This window comes from Bradysia coprophila, unplaced genomic scaffold (genome assembly GCF_014529535.1).
Source record: "Bradysia coprophila strain Holo2 unplaced genomic scaffold, BU_Bcop_v1 contig_94, whole genome shotgun sequence".
In the NCBI taxonomy this organism is placed as follows: domain Eukaryota; kingdom Metazoa; phylum Arthropoda; class Insecta; order Diptera; family Sciaridae; genus Bradysia; species Bradysia coprophila.
Genome location: NW_023504022.1, coordinates 914,646 through 935,273, shown reverse-complemented (window position 1 = coordinate 935,273; position 20,628 = coordinate 914,646). Strand labels below are relative to the sequence as shown.

Below are 20,628 nucleotides of genomic sequence, written 5' to 3'. Positions count from 1 at the left end.
TCATGTTGTGTTTTTCCCAAAATTATCATGACGCAAGTCCACACTACAAAAAATTTCTTTTTTAGCCCCGTACGAAGTACAAAGGGGCTTATAGCATTACGATACCGTATGTAATTGATGGAATTCGAAGCAGACGGTAAGGGCAAAGTGTTTGCCTATGTTCATAGATGACGAATCCGCAATAAAATCTTTGTCTGTCCGTCTGTCTGTCACGTCGATATCTTAAGTAAATCAAATCCGATTTCAAAAATTTTTTTCCCCTGAAAGATAGTCAAAATAGTGAGGCTAAGTTCGAAGATGGGAATATTCGGGTCGGCCCTTCGTGAGTTAGGGCCACCTAAGTGATTTAAGGTCTTTTGGTGATATTTATGGCAAAACAAACGATGGAAATGTAAATGACATGGCAAATGAGATAGGTATTGTCAATACCAATCCAGGAAAAAAAAGTTTTTTAAAATCGGGTGAGTGGACCGTGAGTTAGTGCCTTAGAAGTGAAAGGCTACTCGGCCCTATGTGTATTTTACATAGAACTCGAGTAAATTTCTTTCGTTTTTCGTAATTTTTGTTTGATTTGGAAGGCAATCGAAGGCCGATAGAATGTTGTTGAAAAAAATTAAATTTGGGTCCTTGGACTGAGGCCGCTACTAGGGCTCTATGTGTATTTTACGTATAACTCGAGTAAATTTCATCCGTTATTCCTAATTTTTGTTTCATTTGAAACGTAATCAAAGGCCGAATAGAATGTTGTTGAAAAAAATTAAATTTGGGTCCTCGGACTGAGGCCGATACTAGGCCGGCCCTATGTGTATTTATACTCAATAAATTAAAATTTTAGGGCTATTTGAAATTTTTGTTTCATTTGAAAGAAACGTCCTTATGCGCAATTTCTAAGATGTACACATTACATAATAATTTTACTTTAACTACATTAACAACCGGCACAATACCGTCACTTACGCAATATATATACGGGTTTGTAAGGGGCTCAGTCGCAGCTCCGACTGTTCTGATGGCTCGTTTTAGGACTAAGGATCATAGACTGAACCAAAGGCTTTGTATTTCGTTGATTTCGTTTGTTTCTTTCGTTCTATTCGTTCTACTTGCATTCCATCACATAGGAGTAGCGCTTGTCGTTACGTTTCTTCAATTCTACAAGTACGTGTGAGTGAAACGACTCTCTTTACGCTTCTTTTGTGTTGACAACATGTGGAACGATGTGGATTTTGCTTCACAAGTGGCAGATGTTGAGGAAAGGATACTATGAATAATCGACCGGTCCGAAATCGTTCTGTCTAATATCATCCAGTCCAATATCGTTCTGTCAGTTGAGTCAGTCGACGACTCGCAAATAAAATGGCTTATCGATGCACGCGTTTGATTAGGCTCATTAGGCGTTTCGCTAGTCAGGTCCATTTATGCTGTGCCGTAATCTAATGTTAATACTCACTAGGATACAAATATGTATTAATTAAATGTAATTTATTCGGCCGATACTGGTATATGTAATAAATTAAATTGGGCTATACGGTTCGCCTATAAATGTCATATGTTTTTCGACCTTTCGTTTTCACCCAAGATTTCACCATCGTTAGAATTCATGTTTGGTTCCGGGCTGACCTTAACATTCTCCGTCCAGCCATCCAGACTCTTTCCTTTGAACAGATTCAAATACAATGGGAAGGTCCATGCAATGCAGAACCCAATCAAGGGTACGAAGAACGCACGTTGCGTATTGCCATCAAAAGCATCTGCAACACTTCCCAGCACAGGTGGAAACAGTGCTCCACCGCTAACAGCTGTAATGGAACATTTTCTTGTTAACACTGATTGGAAGCGTAAGAAAGAACTTAGAATAGAAACCTGCAATGATAAATGAAGCACCGCGTTTGCTGTGTCTACCGAGTCCACGCAGTGATAGCGTAAATATAAGTGGAAAGCAACAGGATTCGAAGAATAGTACGAGAGAAATCATTGCTATTGCTGTGTTGCCTTTTAGTGCTAGAACCAGTGACGCAAAAATCACAGCTCCACTCATAAAGCCCAATAGGACGAATCTCGGTTTTGTGATTTTAAGAAGTCCACTGGATACAAATCGACCAATTGCGAAACAACCCTGAGCGACAGCGAGTAGGTTAGATCCAGTTGCTTTCGATGTTTCAGGTCGTACCCAGATCACGTAATTGATGAAATATCCGGCATAGGCTACTTGAGCACCAACATAGCAGAACTGGGCAAGTACACCGTAAAAAAGGGTGTATTGCTGGCGAAGTGGTTTGTCTTTATAATCCGTCACATCGACGGCGAGTTCGGCTTGGTTAGCCATATCTGCATCCGTTACTTCCGGAAGCCGAACAAAGAAGAAGACGACTGCTAGGAGAAAAACGAAGATACCGATTCCTAAATAGACCCACTGAACCGACGTCAATGAGTTGGAATCAACATCTTTGAAAATAACTTGGGAGGCTAAAACTGGTGCAACAACCGTCCCTATGGCCTGAAATGATTGTGCGAGCGTGAGACGTAGTTCTGAATGTCGCGAGGGTCCGCAGGTTGCAATAAAAGGATTGGCTGCTGTCTCGAGAGTTGCAAGACCACTTCCAACGATGAACATGCTTCCACAAAATCCACCGAATCTTAGTATATGTCAAATGGATAAGTCATTAGTGGATTAAGCGATATGAGAATCATTTGTAAGGATCAGCATCGAATGCACAAAACATTTTCGCTTCACATCACGATTTCTCATTTCCCATCAAAACTTACGATCTGTTTACTCCCGAAGGCCAAAACATCAATGCCCCAACACCATATAAGCAAAGGCCGACGATGAATGCCCATCGATAACCGAAACGGCGAACGATCCATCCAGAATAAGTAAGAGGTCCAACGAAATAAGCGCCAAAATATGCAGCTTGAAGACCACCAGACATTCCCTTGCTGACATTCAACACATCTTGAAAATGAGAATTGAGCACATCAAGTAGACCGTACGCGAAACCCCACATGAAGAATAGAATTGTAACTAAGCATACGGGGGCAATGGATTCCCTGGTGGTGATTTCTCCTGCTCCCATCACTGCCTTTACCGTTTGATCATTCGTTTCTACACCAACATCTCCTGGCAAATCGTTATTTCTGTATTCAGGTTCTTCTCGCATTTTGTCTATGTTTTGTATATGTGCGAATAATTGTCGACGAAGGCGACAACAACGACGGATAAGGTACGAATGGTGAATGAAACATCCGTATACTAAAGAGATAATCTTTAAAATAATAAATGATTAACAAGATAAACACAACTCTTACACTTTTTCTATACCTGTTATAGACAGATAATGGTTTTATTATTGACAATATAATTACATTGAATAGGTAACGTTATCACATATCCAATTGTATACACTTGCCAAATAATATGAGTGCTGTCTACATGATGTTGACGATATTGCGTTAGCGCGCTAGTCTAGAGATGTGCGGACCGACTTATTTTCAAAGCCCGGCCCAGTCTAATATTTAAATCCCAAGCCCGACTCGACCCGAGAATTTAGTAACGCCCGGCCCCACCCAACTTTCTGAGCGAAAAAACCTTAAATTTTTGTTGTTCGAGGGGCGTCTAACAACCAGCAATTGTTGGGTTACTTATCATCCTTATAGTAAAATAGTCTCACAAATCTATCGAACGCTTTAAAGTAAACTTACGCTCTTGCTGTCGGGCTCGGGCCAACCAATCTTTGCTTTTGAAACCCTAGCCGCCCGAGTCCGACTAATTTTTACAGCCCGGACCAGGGCTGGGCCGGATCGGGGCAGGTGGATTTCGGGCGGTTCACACATCTCTACTCTAGGCTGATTGAAATTACAATTTTGCTGCTGTAGAATAAAAGCAAATTTTCAAATAAAAACAAAATATTTCTGTTAATATTTCGTTAAACACATGCATACCGTTATACAGCGAAAAATACTCGTCGCCCGGATTAAGAGAGTGGACAGTCAATAGTCTATTAATTCGTGGAAGAGGTAGTTTTGCCAAGATAAGTTAGATTTAGATAAGACTTAAAGATCTTTCTGAGGAAACATGACAAATAGTAAATTACTGAAATTTAGCTTATAGTTACTATGACGAATGTATTAGTTGATTGATCGCAAACTTCGATACGAGGCCATCATGTCCGGAGCGATAGCGGAGGACTTGACGCAGTCTAACTTCCAAAAAAAGAACGAAGATTTTTTTTTGAGACGCGGCAACTATATATCACCATAAATCCTATACTATCTTATTCGCGCTTCAAATACGAGCAAAACGAGCTATCACTCGACTATGTAACTGCCGGAGATACATCGTTTTGAAGTTGGTCATTTTGATAGAAAATGCACCAAATTAACGTTTTCCAAACAATCAAAATCTTTCAACTTACTCTGTATGTTTCTATCTATCTGTCTATCTGTCTATCTATCGACGGTCGATCTCGGAAACTAGTCAGCCAATCTCCATGAAATTTTGCAGGAATCTCAGGGTGGGCATAAAAATGAAAATGTGATACGCCTTTACCCCAGGAAATACCATAATTTTGTTTTATTGGCCTCGAAGTGGTTTCTGAGTGTGGTTTTCGAGGGTCGGGAACGCGTTTTCGGCTGTAGCTTAGCTGTATTGAACCTACAGAGGCGTGCGACCCATCAAATGAAAGGTATTCGTAACACAATTCGAACAAAAAAATAATTAAAAAAGTCGGGGCAGATTCGTTTGAGCTAGAGTGATTAGAGTGACCAAATTTTGAGCTACTCGAGCGTAGGATGAAAGGACTAATATTTTTTTTGGGTTATGAGAGATAGAGAATTACTTTCTTCGGCAAAGTCTCAGAGTTTTACGAGTAGAACAGAGGGGCATATGTGAAAAATGTCGAAAGTTGGAAATGGGTGGGTCAATTGGGGTTTTAGAGATATTTCTTGAATGGTGGCAGATAGAGAATTACTTTCTTCGTCAAATTTTCGATTTTCGTCTTTCAAATTTCGTCAAATTTTCGATTTTCGTCAAATTTTCAAATTTCGTCAAATTTTCGATTTTCGTCAAATTTTCGAATTTTGTCAAATTTTCGATTTTAGTCAAATTTTCGATTTTCGTCAAATTTTCGATTTTCGTAAAATTTTCGAATTTTGTCAAATTTTTGATTTTCGTCAAATATTCGGTTTTCGTCAAATTTCGTCAAATTTTTGATTTTCGTCAAATTTTCGATTTTCGTCAAATTTCGAATTTCGTCAAATTTTCGATTTTCGTCAAATTTTCGAATTTCGTCAAATTTTCGATTTTCGTCAAATTTTCGAATTTCGTCAAATTTTCAAATTTCTCCAAATTTCCGAATTTCTGTTATAAACTGTTATAAAAAGCAGTGTTCTAAAACTTCTAAAACGACTGATATCCCAACAAAAATCTCTTCGAGAAAAGTGTGACGCAGTCTTTGAAATACAATTTCTAAAATGAATGATATCGCTAGAGTTGACGCTTTCAGCTTCGTTACGCAAAAATTAAATTTTACACCCAATTTTAGTTCAAACAAGCTGGCTTAGTTTTTCTCATCATCTGCCAAGTAATTTTTATCAAAAAAAATTTGACTGGAAACAACCAAAATTTTACCAAAAAAATCTGCGTGGCAAATGTTCAGGAACAGACCAGCAAGAAAATTTATCTGCCACATGCGACGCAGATTTTTTTGGTAAAATTTTGGTTGTTTCCAAATAATTTAATCCTCTTTACACCAAAAACTCCTAAAAGTGGATTTTTTCGCTTTTTAACATTGTAGTATGAGTTGCGTGAGTACGTGGTTCGATCAAAATCAACAATTTTTAAGACTTTTACAGTATTTGGTAAAATGAACTTTTTTCTTATTTAATCCAATTTTTATTCCATTTAATCCATTAAATTCATTTAATCCGTTTAATACCATTTAATCCATTTAATCTAGAAGTGACTCACCCCTCGGTGGGGTGACGCTTACAGCTTCGACTCGCAAAAAGAACAGCAAAAATTTACCGAAAAAATTCGAGGTACGTTTGACCCTTCGATCTGTGAGAAACTTTAATATGTCTTTCGACATGTTGCACTAATATGCAGTTAAAAACTACCATTTCTCATCAGGCCATGGCGACAGTGGCAAAGAAATGACGAAACTACGAGAGGTAGTCATAACTTTATACACGCTATTTTTCAGTGAATCATTAGCTAAATGAAGAAATAAAAGTACTGTAGCTATAGCCACAGCACAGAGCAGCATATACTGCGAAGAAAAGAACGATGTGTAAACACATACACAACAGACACACGATGTGCAATGTGTCTGCATTTGTTGAATTTGGTAAACCAAAAGATGAACCGATCATCATTAAAAATTGTAGAAAAACAAATACAAAAAAAAATTGCCTCACAAAGTGTCAGATGTTGAAATACGTCCTGAAACAAAAAGGAAAAACGGAAAAAAGCCGAATTATCTGCCACTTTGTGACGCAAAATTTTTTTGGTATTTTTTTGTTCTAGAATTTTTTCGGTAAAATTTTTGCTTTTCTTTTTGCGAGTCGAAGATGCAAGCGTCACGAGTAAATTGTGACCGAACTTCTTGATATTTTTTTTTGTTCGACCGTACTATTTAACGTCTCCTAACAAAATGGCCGTCTGTCAACAGGGAAGTGATTGGCTATGTGTGTGGAGTAATTCATGCGCTTGAAGACTGGAATTCGACGGATTTCGACACGCAAGCTATGATCGAAAAGCTTTATTTTTCAGCATGTCTCAATGAGACGTCGTCTTATAGAAAGAGGTATTTGCGGATAAGAAAGTACTTTCTCGACCATTCTCTCCGGCTGAAAATGGATTTTCATATCTATATTTCTGGACGCAATCAAGTGTGCATGCTTTGTTGTTGAAATGGCTGTAAAGTGGTTTCTTTGTTAATGTTGTTGTGATCTCATCTCATTTCAGTTTTTAAGCGCAAAAAACGTAGTTCGTAACTCGTGATGAAAGGGGAATTTTTCAGAACTTGTAAGCTTTTAATAACGAGGTGATGCTCCACTTTCCATCACTCGTGACGAAAAATACTATTTATCATACTCGTACTCTATGTGCGTCGTCATTGTGTTATTACCATAAATAAGAATTTTCGTACTCATCCATAACATGAAAAACACAGATGTTATTTCGTTCGACCTACATATCAAATGTTAGGCCACAAATGCTTGAATGAAGCACTTTCCAGTGCTGGTGGCTTCACGTTCATAATTCCTCTTTTACGTTAATCAACATAAAATGACTTCCACGCATCTATTGCTTGATTTCCACTTACCAAAAATGGCATCGGAAATCTGGCACACGCGATTATAGTATGCACCCTTACATTCTCCCGGTGCCAGGTCTCTCTCCACTTGTCCAGAATATCGAAAGTGTAATTTTCAGAGTTGACGAAAGGTTCTTTCCATACTGGGTGTCTGGATCTCAGTCTTGAGGAATGAACCATTGATAAGTCTTCGTGGAACGGCAGTGAGGTGTTTTCGGAAATGTTAGACCATTCACGGGCCAGAGCCGCTTCACGGCGAATATTTGATGGAGCGATGTTTGCGAGTACTGGCAGCCAGGGCAATGGTGTTGACTTCAGTGTACCAGTGACTAATCGTAGAGTGGAGTTGAGTTGTACATCGACCTTATTGACGTGTGCGCTACGTAACCAGGCAGGACAGCAGTATTCTGCTGTAGAGTAGACGAGCCCCATAGCTGCTGTTCGAAGCGTATTGCCGTTACAGCCCCACGAGGATCCGGCCAGTTTCTGTATGATGTTGCGTGTTTTAAGCTTTTGGCATACTTTTTCCATATGCGTCTGGTGCGTTAATGTACGATCCATCGTATATCCGAGATATTTCGGATTCGGGTTTGAAAATTGGAAATTGAAAATTGACATTTAGTTTTTTTTTTTGGGTTGGTATAGTTGGAATAGAGATTTAAAAGTCTGCGTTATAGATTTATTTCTGCGTTTATATGATTATGTTTGAATTTAAGGCGCACTTACGGCGTGAATTTCACCGGATTTCCGCAGAAAGTTACTTTTAGTTCGCTACTTGCCTCTCGCTTGTTTAAGTGAAAGTAGCTTACCTCTGTTTTGTAAAATTTCGCGGTAAAATTTTTCTAAGATGGCCAGGTCGTTCGTTAGGGTGTTTTATGTACTTTGGGATTTTGTGTTGGCTCCCTTGTGCGTTATCGTCGGCGTATCCGAATTTGCGAGATTGAGTTTCCGGCATATCGCTGATGTAAAGATTGAAAAGAAGCATGGCCAAAACTGAGCCTTGAGGCAATCCATTCATCAGGATTTTTTTCTTGCTGAAATCACCGTTCATGATTACCACAATTTGTCTGTTCGACAGCATGTTTTCCAATAGTTCCGCCAAGCCAGCACGTTCGAAGCCTGACTCTATAAATGTTGTCAACGCCAAGATTTGGTCGGCGCAGCTGCGTCCTCTTCTAAAACCAGCATATTCGTCCGGAAGCCTGACATCGATGGCGTCATAAATTCGGTTGTAGATGAGACGTTCGAGCATCTTATAGCACACGCTGAGCAAAGAAATTGGCCGGTAGCTTGCTGGGACATTGTTGGATTTTAGTAAAATATAAATATCTTTGAAAAAATGGTACTTAGAGAGTTTCTGTTAACATAGAAGTAATAATTGGTTATGTGTGTGGGGTGTTTCAGGCATTCTATATATGGACATATATATATATATACAGCTATATTGAGCTATATACAGGCATATATAGCTATATAAAAGCATATTCATCTGTGAAATGTTTATTTATAGGAAAATATAGGTAAATATAGCGGTATATAGCTGTTTAAATAGCAATTTATGAAAGTTGACTTTGTACGGGGCTGTCTATATTGCCTCCGGCAATTTATTTGTATATGATAACAAGGCAAAGAGTGGATAATGTAAGTGATTTTAAAGGGCGAAGAGCTTTTCAGTAGAGAAGAAAATGAAGTAAGAGAAATGAAGAGTTCCACATTAAAGGCTTTTGATACGAATAGGTGTTTCGTACGGGTCGGCGTTAGCTATGTTTGTTATGAGATTTGTGTTTTCCCAATTTAGTTAATTTCTTTATTTTCGCAATAAATGCAATATTTTCAAATCGATATGGCTGAAGAGTAGCGCCGACTTGCAGACAGTCGGTGGCGGCGGCGGTACAAAATACCCCGGCGGCGGCTAAAACGGCGAAGTCAAGTCGGCGGCTAACATGTCTGCAGTGAACGTTATTGACATTAAACACTATTATTATATTTACCTAGAGTTCATAAGTCCAACATTATTATGTTGATAAGTTAATCCTTTGCGCCAACACAATAATAGTACATTATGATACCGGGGAATATTGCACGCGATGTTGCACAGACACTCGTTTTGTTTTTTTCTTACCTTGGAGGATTTTTGTCCTTTTGTAAATTTGAGTCTGACGTGTTTCAACAATAACTCAAGGACACCATGTCAACTGCCTTGCATTTTTCATTTATTATCAAAATATTGGAAAGTCAGTAAGATAACGACGGCTTCGCTGATTACTTTCTACCACGTGTTATATCTTTCATTAATCAATTTACGATATTCTTCCGGAATAACAGAAAGAGATGCCTGAACGTTTTCGTCTTGCTTCAATGCCTTTTGGAACAGTGATTCGGCCAGCTGTGTGATTTCTCTTTTGAGCAATTTTCCGTTGCGTGTTTTTGCTAGTGATTCAACGAAATACACTCCACCACGCAGTCTTGATCGGTTGGGAAATTTATCTGTGACGCGAAAAGAAACCGACAAACAATTTAGTGAATAGAAGTATCAAACTTCCGGCACGTTTTGACCCGGAATAGTGCAAACAACACTCACCCTTGACTATATCATAAACATCGTGCTCGTTCAAACTCGAACCGGGTTTTCGAACAACAACCGCAGCTGGCAAAACCATATCGGTTGTGATCGATATACCGACAACGCTGACCTCATCGATATCTGGCACTGAATTGAGACACGCTTCGACTTCCGATGGCAAAATGATGCCGTCGAAATAGAACACGGTCATGACATTCTTCTTTCGATCGCTGAGGAATAGAATACCATCAGCATCGAAATAGCCAGAGTCAGCGGTTCGAAAGAATCCCTCATCGTCGATAGCGGCTGATGTTGTCGCTGGATCATTAAAATAACCGAGAAATTTATTGCTGTTCTTGATGCAAATTTCACCACTGATATTGGGGCCACAATGGTTTCCATTTTCGTCGATAATCTTTGCCGTACAACCGTTAACCAGCTGTTTGCCACAGACACATCCTTCTTTAACACTCAAATCATCGGCAATTTTACCGATTTCCGTCATTCCATACCACGAGAGCGGACATGCGTTCGGAAAAAACCGATCCAGTTCTTCGATCAACGTTGAATGTACCTTCGACCCGTACAAGAATATCGTGTGCACGCTCGACAAATCCACTTTGCTAATTAGGTCGTTTTTTATGCATGGAACCATGTTGAATGGTGCACTGTACAGCACATTAACCTTATACTTTTCGATGAGTTGCAGTTGTAATTCGGGCGAAAACGGACGTGAAGTGATTATGCGTACTGCACCATTTGAAATGCAGTCGATCAGCGGTCTGACACCGACTGTCCAGAAGATCGAATCAAAGGAAAACACAACGCAATCTGAGTTGTATCGGGCTGGATCACTGAAAATGTAGTGATCGGATGAGATGCAGGCACCTGTACTACGATAAAGTTTGGTTGATCAAACTGGAAAATTCTTTTAATTAATTGATGTGAAAAGAACACTGACACTTGGATGTTCCTGTTGTACCGGATGAACAAAATATTCCTGCGATGTCCTCGTCCACCTTATGAACGTAAGGCCTGTGAAAGAAATTGATTGTTAAATTGTAGGGAGAAAGCTCTACTGACTACAAACTAGCGAAGTGAGCCGATTCAGGTCAAGTGAACCGGTTCAGGTCAAGTGAACCGGTTCAAGTCAAGTGAACCGGTTCAGGCCAAGTGAACCGGTTCAGGTCAATTGACCCTATTGTTCAAGAGTTGCCATCATCTAGTTTGAACTCTGCTTGGCGGAAGGCCAGATCCGTTCCTCAGCATGGTCTAACCTGAACCTAAACTAATTCCAGATTGATCAACTGTTTTTTTTTGACAAGTCCATCAGATTCTGGTGAGCATTTCTGATAGCAGTCACCGGTCTTGTGACCCTTTTTTATGTGATTCAGCAATAATCAGCTATCGAACTCAATCCATTCTCATGATTAAGATTCATCCAACTATCACTTTTGGGTCCAAGTAACTTGAAGTCAGACTCAAGCGGAGTCAACAACGTATATCTTACGCAAACTTACACAAATGTTTCCTCTTCACCCGTTTCGTCCATTAGACGTTCAACTGATTCCAAATTGGCGATGTGTTTGTCGAAAATGAACAGTTTCACGTCGATTCCAATTTCCGACAACACCTCATCGATGCTGTCATATAAATTAGCTTCGCAGAAAAGAGCAACTGGCTGAATTTGAATCAAAATCCGTGCGATTTCATCCTTTGATAGCATCGGATGCAGTGGTACAATTGGACATATCAAACAAATCGATGCGACAAGAGCAGGGATTAGATGATCGTTGTTGTAAATCATAAAACAGAACTTTTGCCGAGGCTTAAATCCCATTTTCAGTAGATTTTGCGCGGCACGAATTGTATTTAACCAGAGTTCATGGTAGGTTACTTGAACGCCGGTGTCATCATTAATCTAATGAAATAAATCGAACGGGAAAAGTGAGTGGAAGCTACCAATCCGATTGATTTCATATTCGGACAATACCTGAGCTAGTTTTGAACCCCGTGACGACAGCCAATTTAAAATTACATGACCCAATGATTGTTGTTTGGATTCTGATAGTCGTCGATCTGCAGCTGTCCATAGTTTTGTTTGTTCATCGTAGAGAGCACACATTATTTGACCAATATGACCTCCTCCGCTGTTATTAGGGATTCCTGAAAGGAATGTTGCTGTCAAAATTCGAAAATCCATGCACTAGCTCACTAGTGATATCTCAACTCCCAAGGGAGCTAAGGAAATTTATCACTCCAGTGAAAGATTTAGCTTTCTAGTGAAAGGTTCCTCACTTAGTACCTCTGTGATAAATCTAGTCCTCAGTGATAAGCTTAGAACCCAGGTGTCGTGCCTCATAAGCTTAACTCCCTAATGATAGAATTAGCTCCTCACTCGTAAACCTAGCTCTTCAGTCATAAATCTAGTTCCCGAGTGATAAAATACCTCCCTAGTGTTATTAGCTTTGCTTCCCAGTGATAAGCTTAGCTCCCTAGCGATTAACTTGGCTACCCAGTGATAGACTAGCTCCACAGTGAAAAACTTTACTCCCCAGTTTAAAACTTAGCTATCCAGCTGAGCTCTTAACCCTACAAAGCTCAATCAATATTAGTACACTTCTACATCAAATTCAACACAACAACCGATTATGCAATAAAACTAATTGTTGGCAAGTCTAAAAATCATCTACTTTCAATCGAACGACACACAAGCGACACTATTAAAGGCCAACGCGTCAAATGAAACCATAACAATTGTAAGATCTTAACACCTTCGTTCTACTCAAAACCAAGCTCAAAACGATATAAAGTTTAATTCGGATGCCATCACACGTGCATTATGCATTCAATTCAAGTGAAATTATAACTGTTTACGATTCTTCTTATGCATACAGTCAAGCGTTCCATGTTTTCGAACAACTGGTTTTTGCCTTGATGATAATGCTCAAAAATCAAATACAATAGGAATCATATCAGACGTTACTCCATGTCATCTCGAAAGAATAAATAGATACGCAAAGCTTATGTTAGGTTTCTGTTTTTTAGGGATATAAGACACCATTTTGTAATAACCGAGGTAATAACCAAGTTATTGCAAAATGTTGGTGAATATGGTATGGCGCTATTCTCTTACGGTCTTACCCTTAAAATCCAGCACTGAGTGTAAACGTTGTGTGGTAACGCAAATTGATGAATGAAAATTGTTTGTATCTCGAATTGCAATTCAGCACTGGCACATTCACACACGAAATGTCATTACACCTGGATTCACGTGGCTTCACTTTGGGTTCACCTAGCTCCACTTTGGGCTCACCTGGCGTCACTCCTGATGTCTGAGGCAAAGAGAGGCAGAGTAATAAAGATTTTCACTTTGCTATGTCGTGGCAAGGAGTGTCAGCGTGGTAAAGAGAGTCAGAGTGTTAGATTGTGTCAAGGTGATAAGGACTGTCGGCAGTAACGGTAATGAGGAATCTCGCGCCTGCGTCTTTCACAATGACCCATAAAGTGACATTCTCCTTATACAAAATATGTGTGTCATTGTGAATCACTCCGGCGCGAGATTCCTTGATTCCTAGCAGCCGCATGTAGTATATACTGGCCGAAACGAAGCCCGGATGACAGTGCTAGTAGCAGACGATCCTTAAAATGTATTGTGTGCCCTTATGATCATGACTGAGGATCTAACCTTCAGCAAACATGTGAACGTCGTTATAGCGAAGGCTTACTCGATGCCGTTTGCTCCCACTTGATCATATCGTTTTTCCAAACTCCTGTCGCGTAGCAAATATTGGTCAAATTGAAAAACTAATTACTTTTCCGGACTCCTGAAGTCATTTGCTTTAACACTTTATTTGACTGAAATCATCCGAGAAAAATTTAATAATTTTTCTCTTGATATTACTAACATTGGATCTGTTTTAACGACCCATATTCGCGACATAGTGAAGCGTTTTTCTATTGATAAGGTAAAAGAACAGTACGAAATGACTGCCGGAGTACCGTTCCAGACCCTGTTTTAGCAGTTGAAACCCCAGAAAGAAGGAAAAATAATATGCATTTTGACACCAACTTTTTTCCAAGACTTCTGTAGGCTTGCAGCACAAAAGTACTGGGTTCAGTTATATGCGAAATGATAGTGAGGGAGGTCAGCTACAACAAGTGGAACATCGAAGCTGCAGGGAAGGAGGATTCTTCGAACATTCACTTCATTTTTAGTCATAACTCTCGTGGATGTACTCGCACCAACCAGTGTCTACTCTACCTGTAAGTCTTTACAAGGCCGACAATTTAATAAATATTATGCACGTATGACAAAGCGGTCGGGGCTTGCCGAGACGGCTTGTCATACGTGCATAATATTTATTATCGCATAAGCGAAAACGAGACAACAAGATATGCGAATGACACTTTGACAATTTACAGAATTATAATGTTTGTTTATATATCCTAGGTGAATAATTTTTTCGGGGAATCACACCGCGTATGCGATAAAATTATTTATCGCATACGGTGTGTGTGTATTGTGCGCTATATACACGACGTACATAAGAGTAAACAAATTTACCCTAGAGAGCTAATGCTCAAAACAAACGAGGTATTGAAAACGTGTTTTGGTCCTATTTTTCATGACGAAATTTTCGAAACTGTCAAATAAACTTAGAACTTTTTCTATTCAAAATCGCGACTGCTGCATCTGTCAATGAAAACTAGGACCAAAACACGTTTTCAATGCCTCGTTTGTTTTGAGCATTGTTTTGCAAGCAAAATTATATCACTAGAAAAAGAGATGTTTGCCTACTGCGATAAAATACCTCACTGATATAAGGCTGTATATAAGAGACGTGTACGTATACGAGCGCTTGCGCGAGTATTAGTACGAGTCTCTTATATACAGCCTTATAGCAGTAATGTACTTTTTTCTTGAGTTATTGCCAAAAAACTGTTGTCGGTACCCTTTGACATGTCTTTACTTTTGAACGCTTTTCACAGAAAATATTTTTTTTTCGAAAAAGTGAAAGATGCGTGTTTCCTAGATTTAAAGACGAATCCAACGAGCTATCACTTATTAAAATCGGAGACCGCTTGTTTCCTAATCGCCTGAAATCTTGGCTATATCACTCTAAATGCAAATTGATTGAGCGTGTCGTGAATGTACTCAAAGTTGGATAGCTACTATGTCATGTCCTAGGTGTTTTTTGTGTGTGCAGATCGATTAAATCTTAACAGTTTTTTCATTTAAAATTGGCTTGAAAGGTAAGTTTCGTGCGAGTCTTTTTTACCAGCTGTTTGCCGTTCCTAATTTATTTTAAATCAAATGCTTGACAACAGTACTGTAAAGCTCAGTATACATACAGTATACATGCTCAAAATAACAATATATACTCACTACAGTGTTAAACGAAGGTATTTCGCAACACTTGAAACTGATAACAAAGTTTCTAAAATGTTGATAGTAGATGTAATAACTCACGAAATTTATCACTGGACTGTTTTGTAAACAATGTGCCCCGATGTGGATTAGTGGTATGGTTTGTAGCGCTGCATAAAAGAGCGGCCGAATCCGATATTTTGAATTTTTTTATGGGAATTCACATTTAAACGTTGATATCTCCGCTGTTTTTAAAGAAAGAGCCAGATTTTGCTAGGTTTGCACCTTTTATGGAGTTTTATCGATTGGCATACTCATTTGTGTAAAATTTAAAAAAAATTCTTCTAATTATTTTACACAAATGAGTATGCCAGTCGATAAAACTCCAAAAAAGATGCAAACCTTGCAAAATCTGGCTCTCATTCTTTAAAAACAACGGAGATACCAACGTTTGAATGTGAATTCCCATTCAAAAATTCAAAATATCGGATTCGACCGTTTTTTTGTGCAGCGCTACAAACCATACCACTAATAGGTGTTGAGGAATTTCGCGCCGTGTCATTCACAATAACCCACAAAGTGACATTTTCCTTATACAAAATGTGCCATTTTGTCAATTATTGTGAATGACGCGGCGCGAAAGTCCTAGCAGCCCACTAATAAACGCGTGGATTTCGGTAAGATTTATGAATGAACATTTTTAAAATCTCGCCTCGCAATTCAGCTCTGGAAATTTCGCATACGTTGTTGTGCAAAGGTACAGAGGGATTCTTTTTTTGCTTGTGTGGATAGCGAGAGATGATTGAAAACCGAAAACATGCACTTTTCATATGGAAATTTCTCCGGCTACACGAAACGTACAAGGTCGTGTGAGTTGTCATTAGAAAGGTAATTGTATATACTTTCGGGGAAAATAGTCGATCATGGGGGTTAAAATGCACCCCTGAGGAGTTACGAGCAGTTGAAAGTATGGGTAAAAGTTTAATTATTTCGGCGAACTTCTGACGGTTCCTGTGCATCATCCTGCGCCATAGAGCGCGTTTAACGTAGTTTCCAACTGTGGATCATAGATGAAGCTCGTAGTCATTATAATGAAGTATCGACTTGAAACATGTGCTTTAGTTCCCAGATCATAGATGGAGCTGTTAGTCATAATTGTGACGTAATAGTATGTATTGTATTGTATTGTAATCGACAATAGCTGTGTTTTTAATTTTTATTGTAATGTCTCAAGTTGAGACTCTCAACACTAATTAATGTCTATCAGCGAACACTTAATAGAAAAGTCAGTTTGGATTGTTCACCACGGGGATCGAACCCGCGATCATTGTATGAGTCCAACGTTCCCGACAGCGATCATGACTGTTTTTGTTTACGTGACAGTTCGTTAAAACAATAGAAAAAAGGCAGACTTTTCATTGTCTAAACAAACTGTCATGTAAAGTTTATATAGTTGTTGGAAATGTAATAGATTATGAATCGGAGCATACATATTGTATCATCACCACTATAGTCGTGTCAGTAAATAGAACGTATATTATCATTGTGATTAGCAATAATGTTCTCTTTCACTGTGTGACCACTTACCGGCACACTTTGATCCCAACAATAGTTAACGGTTAAGTTCTTGAGACCCTAACAATTTTTAGCCCCGCACGAAGTAGTGTAGGAATATATTGGTACTTCGTACGGGCTTTCGTGATCGTGCTATGCGCAATTTTTAAGATGAACACTTTCATTAAAATTGCACATCCCGCACTTGGGCTAGGTGGGCAAAAATGTCAAGAACGCAATAGGGTTACGGAAGCGTTATGGACGCATAAGGACTACGGACGGATTAAGGTTACGGACGTACTGGGGGTCGTACGGGACTCAGTCGCAGCAAACGCTCCGACTGTTCTGACGGCTTGTTTTTCTTCAAGTTGTTACAGATAGAATGTTTGCAGCTCGTATAGGCTGAAAGTCAATAACATTGGAAAGAATGGTATTTGTTTTGACGATAACGCCTCTATCTTCCGTTAATATCATCTGTAATTCGCGATATTTACTTTACTAGTCCAGTCAACTCACCATATCCGACTACCTCGCACATTTCTATAGGATTAAAACTCCTGAAGTTAGTTTGAAATAATTAAATTAATTTTAATGTTCAAGGTAGATTTGCAAAAAATACAAAAGATGTTAATCGTAACAATACTTCTTATCGACTAACTCTACACTGAAACGTTCTCAAAAATGCTAATGAAAAAGAAAGAGATAGACAAAGTATCTATCTGATAACTGAAGTTACTTATTCACTCTTGACCAATACCACACGGCCGTTCTGCTTACTCGTCTGCCTCAGACGAGCTTGAATCTTCTTCCCAATTGGCCCATGGTTTCATGAAATCGGCTGCCGTTGATGTAACATTTGGGCCTTCGTGTTGCCCAACTTTTTCCACCCCATATCGATCGTTCCGCTTAATATTCGTAACTTTGTATGGACCCAGAAACGGACACAAATTTAATCAAACACCAAATTGCGTCCGTTGAATTGCAACCAGATCTCCAACGTTGTACTTCATGGCCGGTTTTCGCTTTCGATTGTAAGACTTTACATTTTCCTTCTGCAACTTGGCGATGTTTGCTCTAGCTAGTTGCCTTTGTTCTTGTCTTTTTTCGTCGAAATCATGAAGCAGAGCTTCTTCCAGCTGATTAGCTAATTCCATGTCGCCACGGGTTCGCATCTTTACTCCCACCAACAGTTCAAATGGTGTCAATCCAGTGCTTCGAGTTACGGTTGAATTGATTGTGGTCTGTAAACGGGAGACAAACTTGTACCACTGTTTGGGATCTTCTACTGACATCCTCGATAATATTTTGATTATGACTCGGTTCAACCTTTCCACTTGACCATTGCCTCTCGAAACTCCGGTGGTTATCAAGTGTCTGACGATGTTATTGTTCTCACAATAAACTTGTAACTCGTTTGACTGAAACGCTCCAGCCTTATCCGCAATGATTCTGTACGGATTGCCAAAAATTTCACGCCAAATCCTAGTTTGCTTGCATCGGTATGGACTTCGGTTATTTCAGAATCTGGGTTAAACATCTTCAAAACTGGTTCGTTACACAACGCTGTCTTCAACTCTTCAATCGCCTTCAACTGACTTTCGCCTATCTCGAATTTAACATCTTTCTTCGTCAGTTCTGTTAACGGCCTTGTGATGATTGCATACTTGTAGATGAATTTTCTGAAGAATCCAGTTAATCCCAAGAAACTTTGCACTTGCTGAACATTTTTCGGAATTGGAAATTTCCGCACTGCTACCACTTTCTCGTCAGACGGTCGGATTTCCCCATTCGTTACGATGAATCCGAGAAATGTTACTCGATCCACCAAAATTTTGCTCTTTCTCCAATTGATCAGAAGACCATTCTCTTCTGCCAGTTTCAAAACTCGTTGCAAATTTTCCAATCCGTTTTCCAGGTTTTAACCTGGGATTGGCAAGTCATCCAAGTACGGTGTCACGATCTTCAATAGCATCAGTGGTCTGAAAATAGTGTTGATCAGTCGTTGAAACATCGGTGGCGAATTGGTAAACCCAAACGGAGCTTTCAGGAATTCATATTGTTAGCGCAAATACAGTTTTTCTCAAATTATAAGTACTTTATTCTACGATATTCAAACAGCAAGTGATATTACAATTTAGATGTTCTACAGTGGTCGGTTATACAATTGAACTTTTCTGAGTGAAATGAATTAATGAATGAATCTTATCTACATGCGCCGATGCGCCGGAAACTTGGTATATTTTCCAACATTTCCCCCCACTTGAAGCATTTAATTGCTGAAATGCTTTAACCACTTGATTGCCTAGCAAAATTAACTTTTGAATACACTATGTTGAACAACTAGCCGAGTCGACCCCGGTTTAGACTAGCCCGAACCCCATAGTGCACCAAAAATTCCTACTTATTTCTTATTGTATTCATCTTCCTTCCAATCACTTAATTACAAAAAAAAACTTTTACAAAATGCAGGAAAAAGGTATCTAATTTGCTTGTGAGCCATTAAAACCTGCATACCAACAACTTAATTAAATTTTACGTTAATTCAACAATTATTCTATTGGCAATATTGAGACCTTATTAATCGTGCGTTTGAATGTTTTACCTCCCGATGTCTTCAGCGTGATTACTCTAGTATTATTATCGTTGCCTGGATGAATTTCTATAATTTTTGCTAACGGCCATTTCGTGGGTGGTAAATTGTCTTCACGATAAAGTGCGAGTTGACCAACTTTTATGTTTTGTTGTTGTTCTTCCCACTTCGGTCTTTGTTGTAGCTTTGATAGGTAATCTTTGGACCAATAATTCCAAAACTGCTGATACATTCTTTGGACCAACTTCCAACGTTTGAGACGACTGATATTGTCATCGATTAAGCAAGGTTCGGGAACAGTGGTTGGAGCCTCTCCTAAAATGAAATGACCGGGTGTTAGATAGTTCAAATCATTTAAATCGTCGCTAATTGAACATAATGGGCGAGAATTTAAACAGGCTTCAATTTGACACAGAATGGTACACATTTCTTCAAAGGTGAACGTATAATCACCGACAACTCTTTTCAGATGATATTTTATCGATTTCACCCCAGCTTCCCAAAGACCACCATGGTGAGGGCTTGCGGGCGGATTGAAATGCCAAGTGGTTCCTTGTCTAGCAAAGTAATTTTGAATCGTTGGGTCTTTGTTTAGTTCTGCCATGTGTTCTCGTAGGATGTTGTCTGCTCCTACAAAGTTAGTTCCGTTATCGCTGTACAAATCAGTGACTTGTCCCCTTCTAGCCACAAATCGTTTAAACGCTTCGATGAATTTCACAGACGTCATATCGCTGACGAATTCGATGTGGATAGCTTTTGTTGCAAGACATACGAAAATCGCAATGTATGACTTTGTTTCGATGTTCGCGTATTTCCCTCTAGACCTTCCAATGAAATTCTTAACTGTTACTGGTCCAGCGAAGTCTACGCCGGAATGTGAAAAAACTCGATTGGGAGTTACACGATTTCTAGGTAAATCTGCCATGACTTGTTGTTGTGGTTTACAATTGAACGGATAACATTTTATGCAACTGCTGACGACTTTACGTATCTGTTGTGACCGTCCAAAAATCCAAAATTTGTTGAGGACATCAAACTTGGACCACCATGCAATGTGAGATCATGTGCTTGCTCAATTAGCAACTTCGTAAGATGATGTCTTTTAGGCAATATAATCGGATGCTTCGACTCAAACGGTAAATCGGAATTTGACAGCCTTCCCCCAACTCTGAGAATACCATCACTATCAAGAAAGGGTCTCAATGGCAACAATTTGCTTTTTCGCGGTAGTTCA

General features: G+C 39.2%; 4 protein-coding genes across 6 annotated transcripts; all 4 read right to left on the bottom strand.

The window, feature by feature from the left end:
• Positions 1-1,462: 1,462 nt before the first annotated feature.
• LOC119084784 (L-fucose-proton symporter-like) lies at positions 1,463-3,274 on the bottom strand. Of its 3 annotated transcripts, XM_037194846.1 has the most exons (4): positions 3,033-3,135; positions 2,764-2,953; positions 1,861-2,633; positions 1,463-1,796 (listed from the first exon to the last, which is right to left on the bottom strand). In XM_037194846.1, exons 2-4 carry the CDS (start codon positions 2,928-2,930, stop codon positions 1,543-1,545), a joined length of 1,194 nt encoding a protein of 397 aa, XP_037050741.1. In that variant the 5' UTR covers positions 2,931-2,953; positions 3,033-3,135; the 3' UTR covers positions 1,463-1,542. The 3 variants fall into 3 exon arrangements, with proteins under 3 accessions (XP_037050741.1, XP_037050740.1, XP_037050743.1); XM_037194845.1 differs by having other exon boundaries at positions 2,764-3,274; XM_037194848.1 differs by lacking the exons at positions 2,764-2,953; positions 3,033-3,135 and having other exon boundaries at positions 1,861-2,367; positions 2,456-2,578.
• Positions 3,275-9,507: 6,233 nt separating this feature from the next.
• LOC119084783 (4-coumarate--CoA ligase-like 7) lies at positions 9,508-12,040 on the bottom strand. Its single transcript, XM_037194844.1, has 5 exons — positions 11,873-12,040; positions 11,400-11,800; positions 10,841-10,914; positions 9,898-10,767; positions 9,508-9,803 (listed from the first exon to the last, which is right to left on the bottom strand). Exons 1-5 carry the CDS (start codon positions 12,002-12,004, stop codon positions 9,586-9,588), a joined length of 1,695 nt encoding a protein of 564 aa, XP_037050739.1. The 5' UTR covers positions 12,005-12,040; the 3' UTR covers positions 9,508-9,585.
• Positions 12,041-17,373: 5,333 nt separating this feature from the next.
• LOC119085486 lies at positions 17,374-18,815 on the bottom strand. The gene is made up of 3 exons (XM_037195901.1): positions 18,728-18,815; positions 18,340-18,673; positions 17,374-18,286 (listed from the first exon to the last, which is right to left on the bottom strand). The coding sequence occupies exons 1-3, from the start codon at positions 18,813-18,815 to the stop codon at positions 17,758-17,760; spliced, it is 951 nt and encodes a 316-aa protein (XP_037051796.1). The 3' UTR covers positions 17,374-17,757.
• Positions 18,816-19,257: 442 nt separating this feature from the next.
• On the bottom strand, positions 19,258-20,267 carry LOC119084781. The gene has a single exon (XM_037194843.1). The coding sequence runs from the start codon at positions 20,119-20,121 to the stop codon at positions 19,354-19,356; it is 768 nt and encodes a 255-aa protein (XP_037050738.1). The 5' UTR covers positions 20,122-20,267; the 3' UTR covers positions 19,258-19,353.
• Between the last annotated feature and the right edge of the window lie 361 nt (positions 20,268-20,628).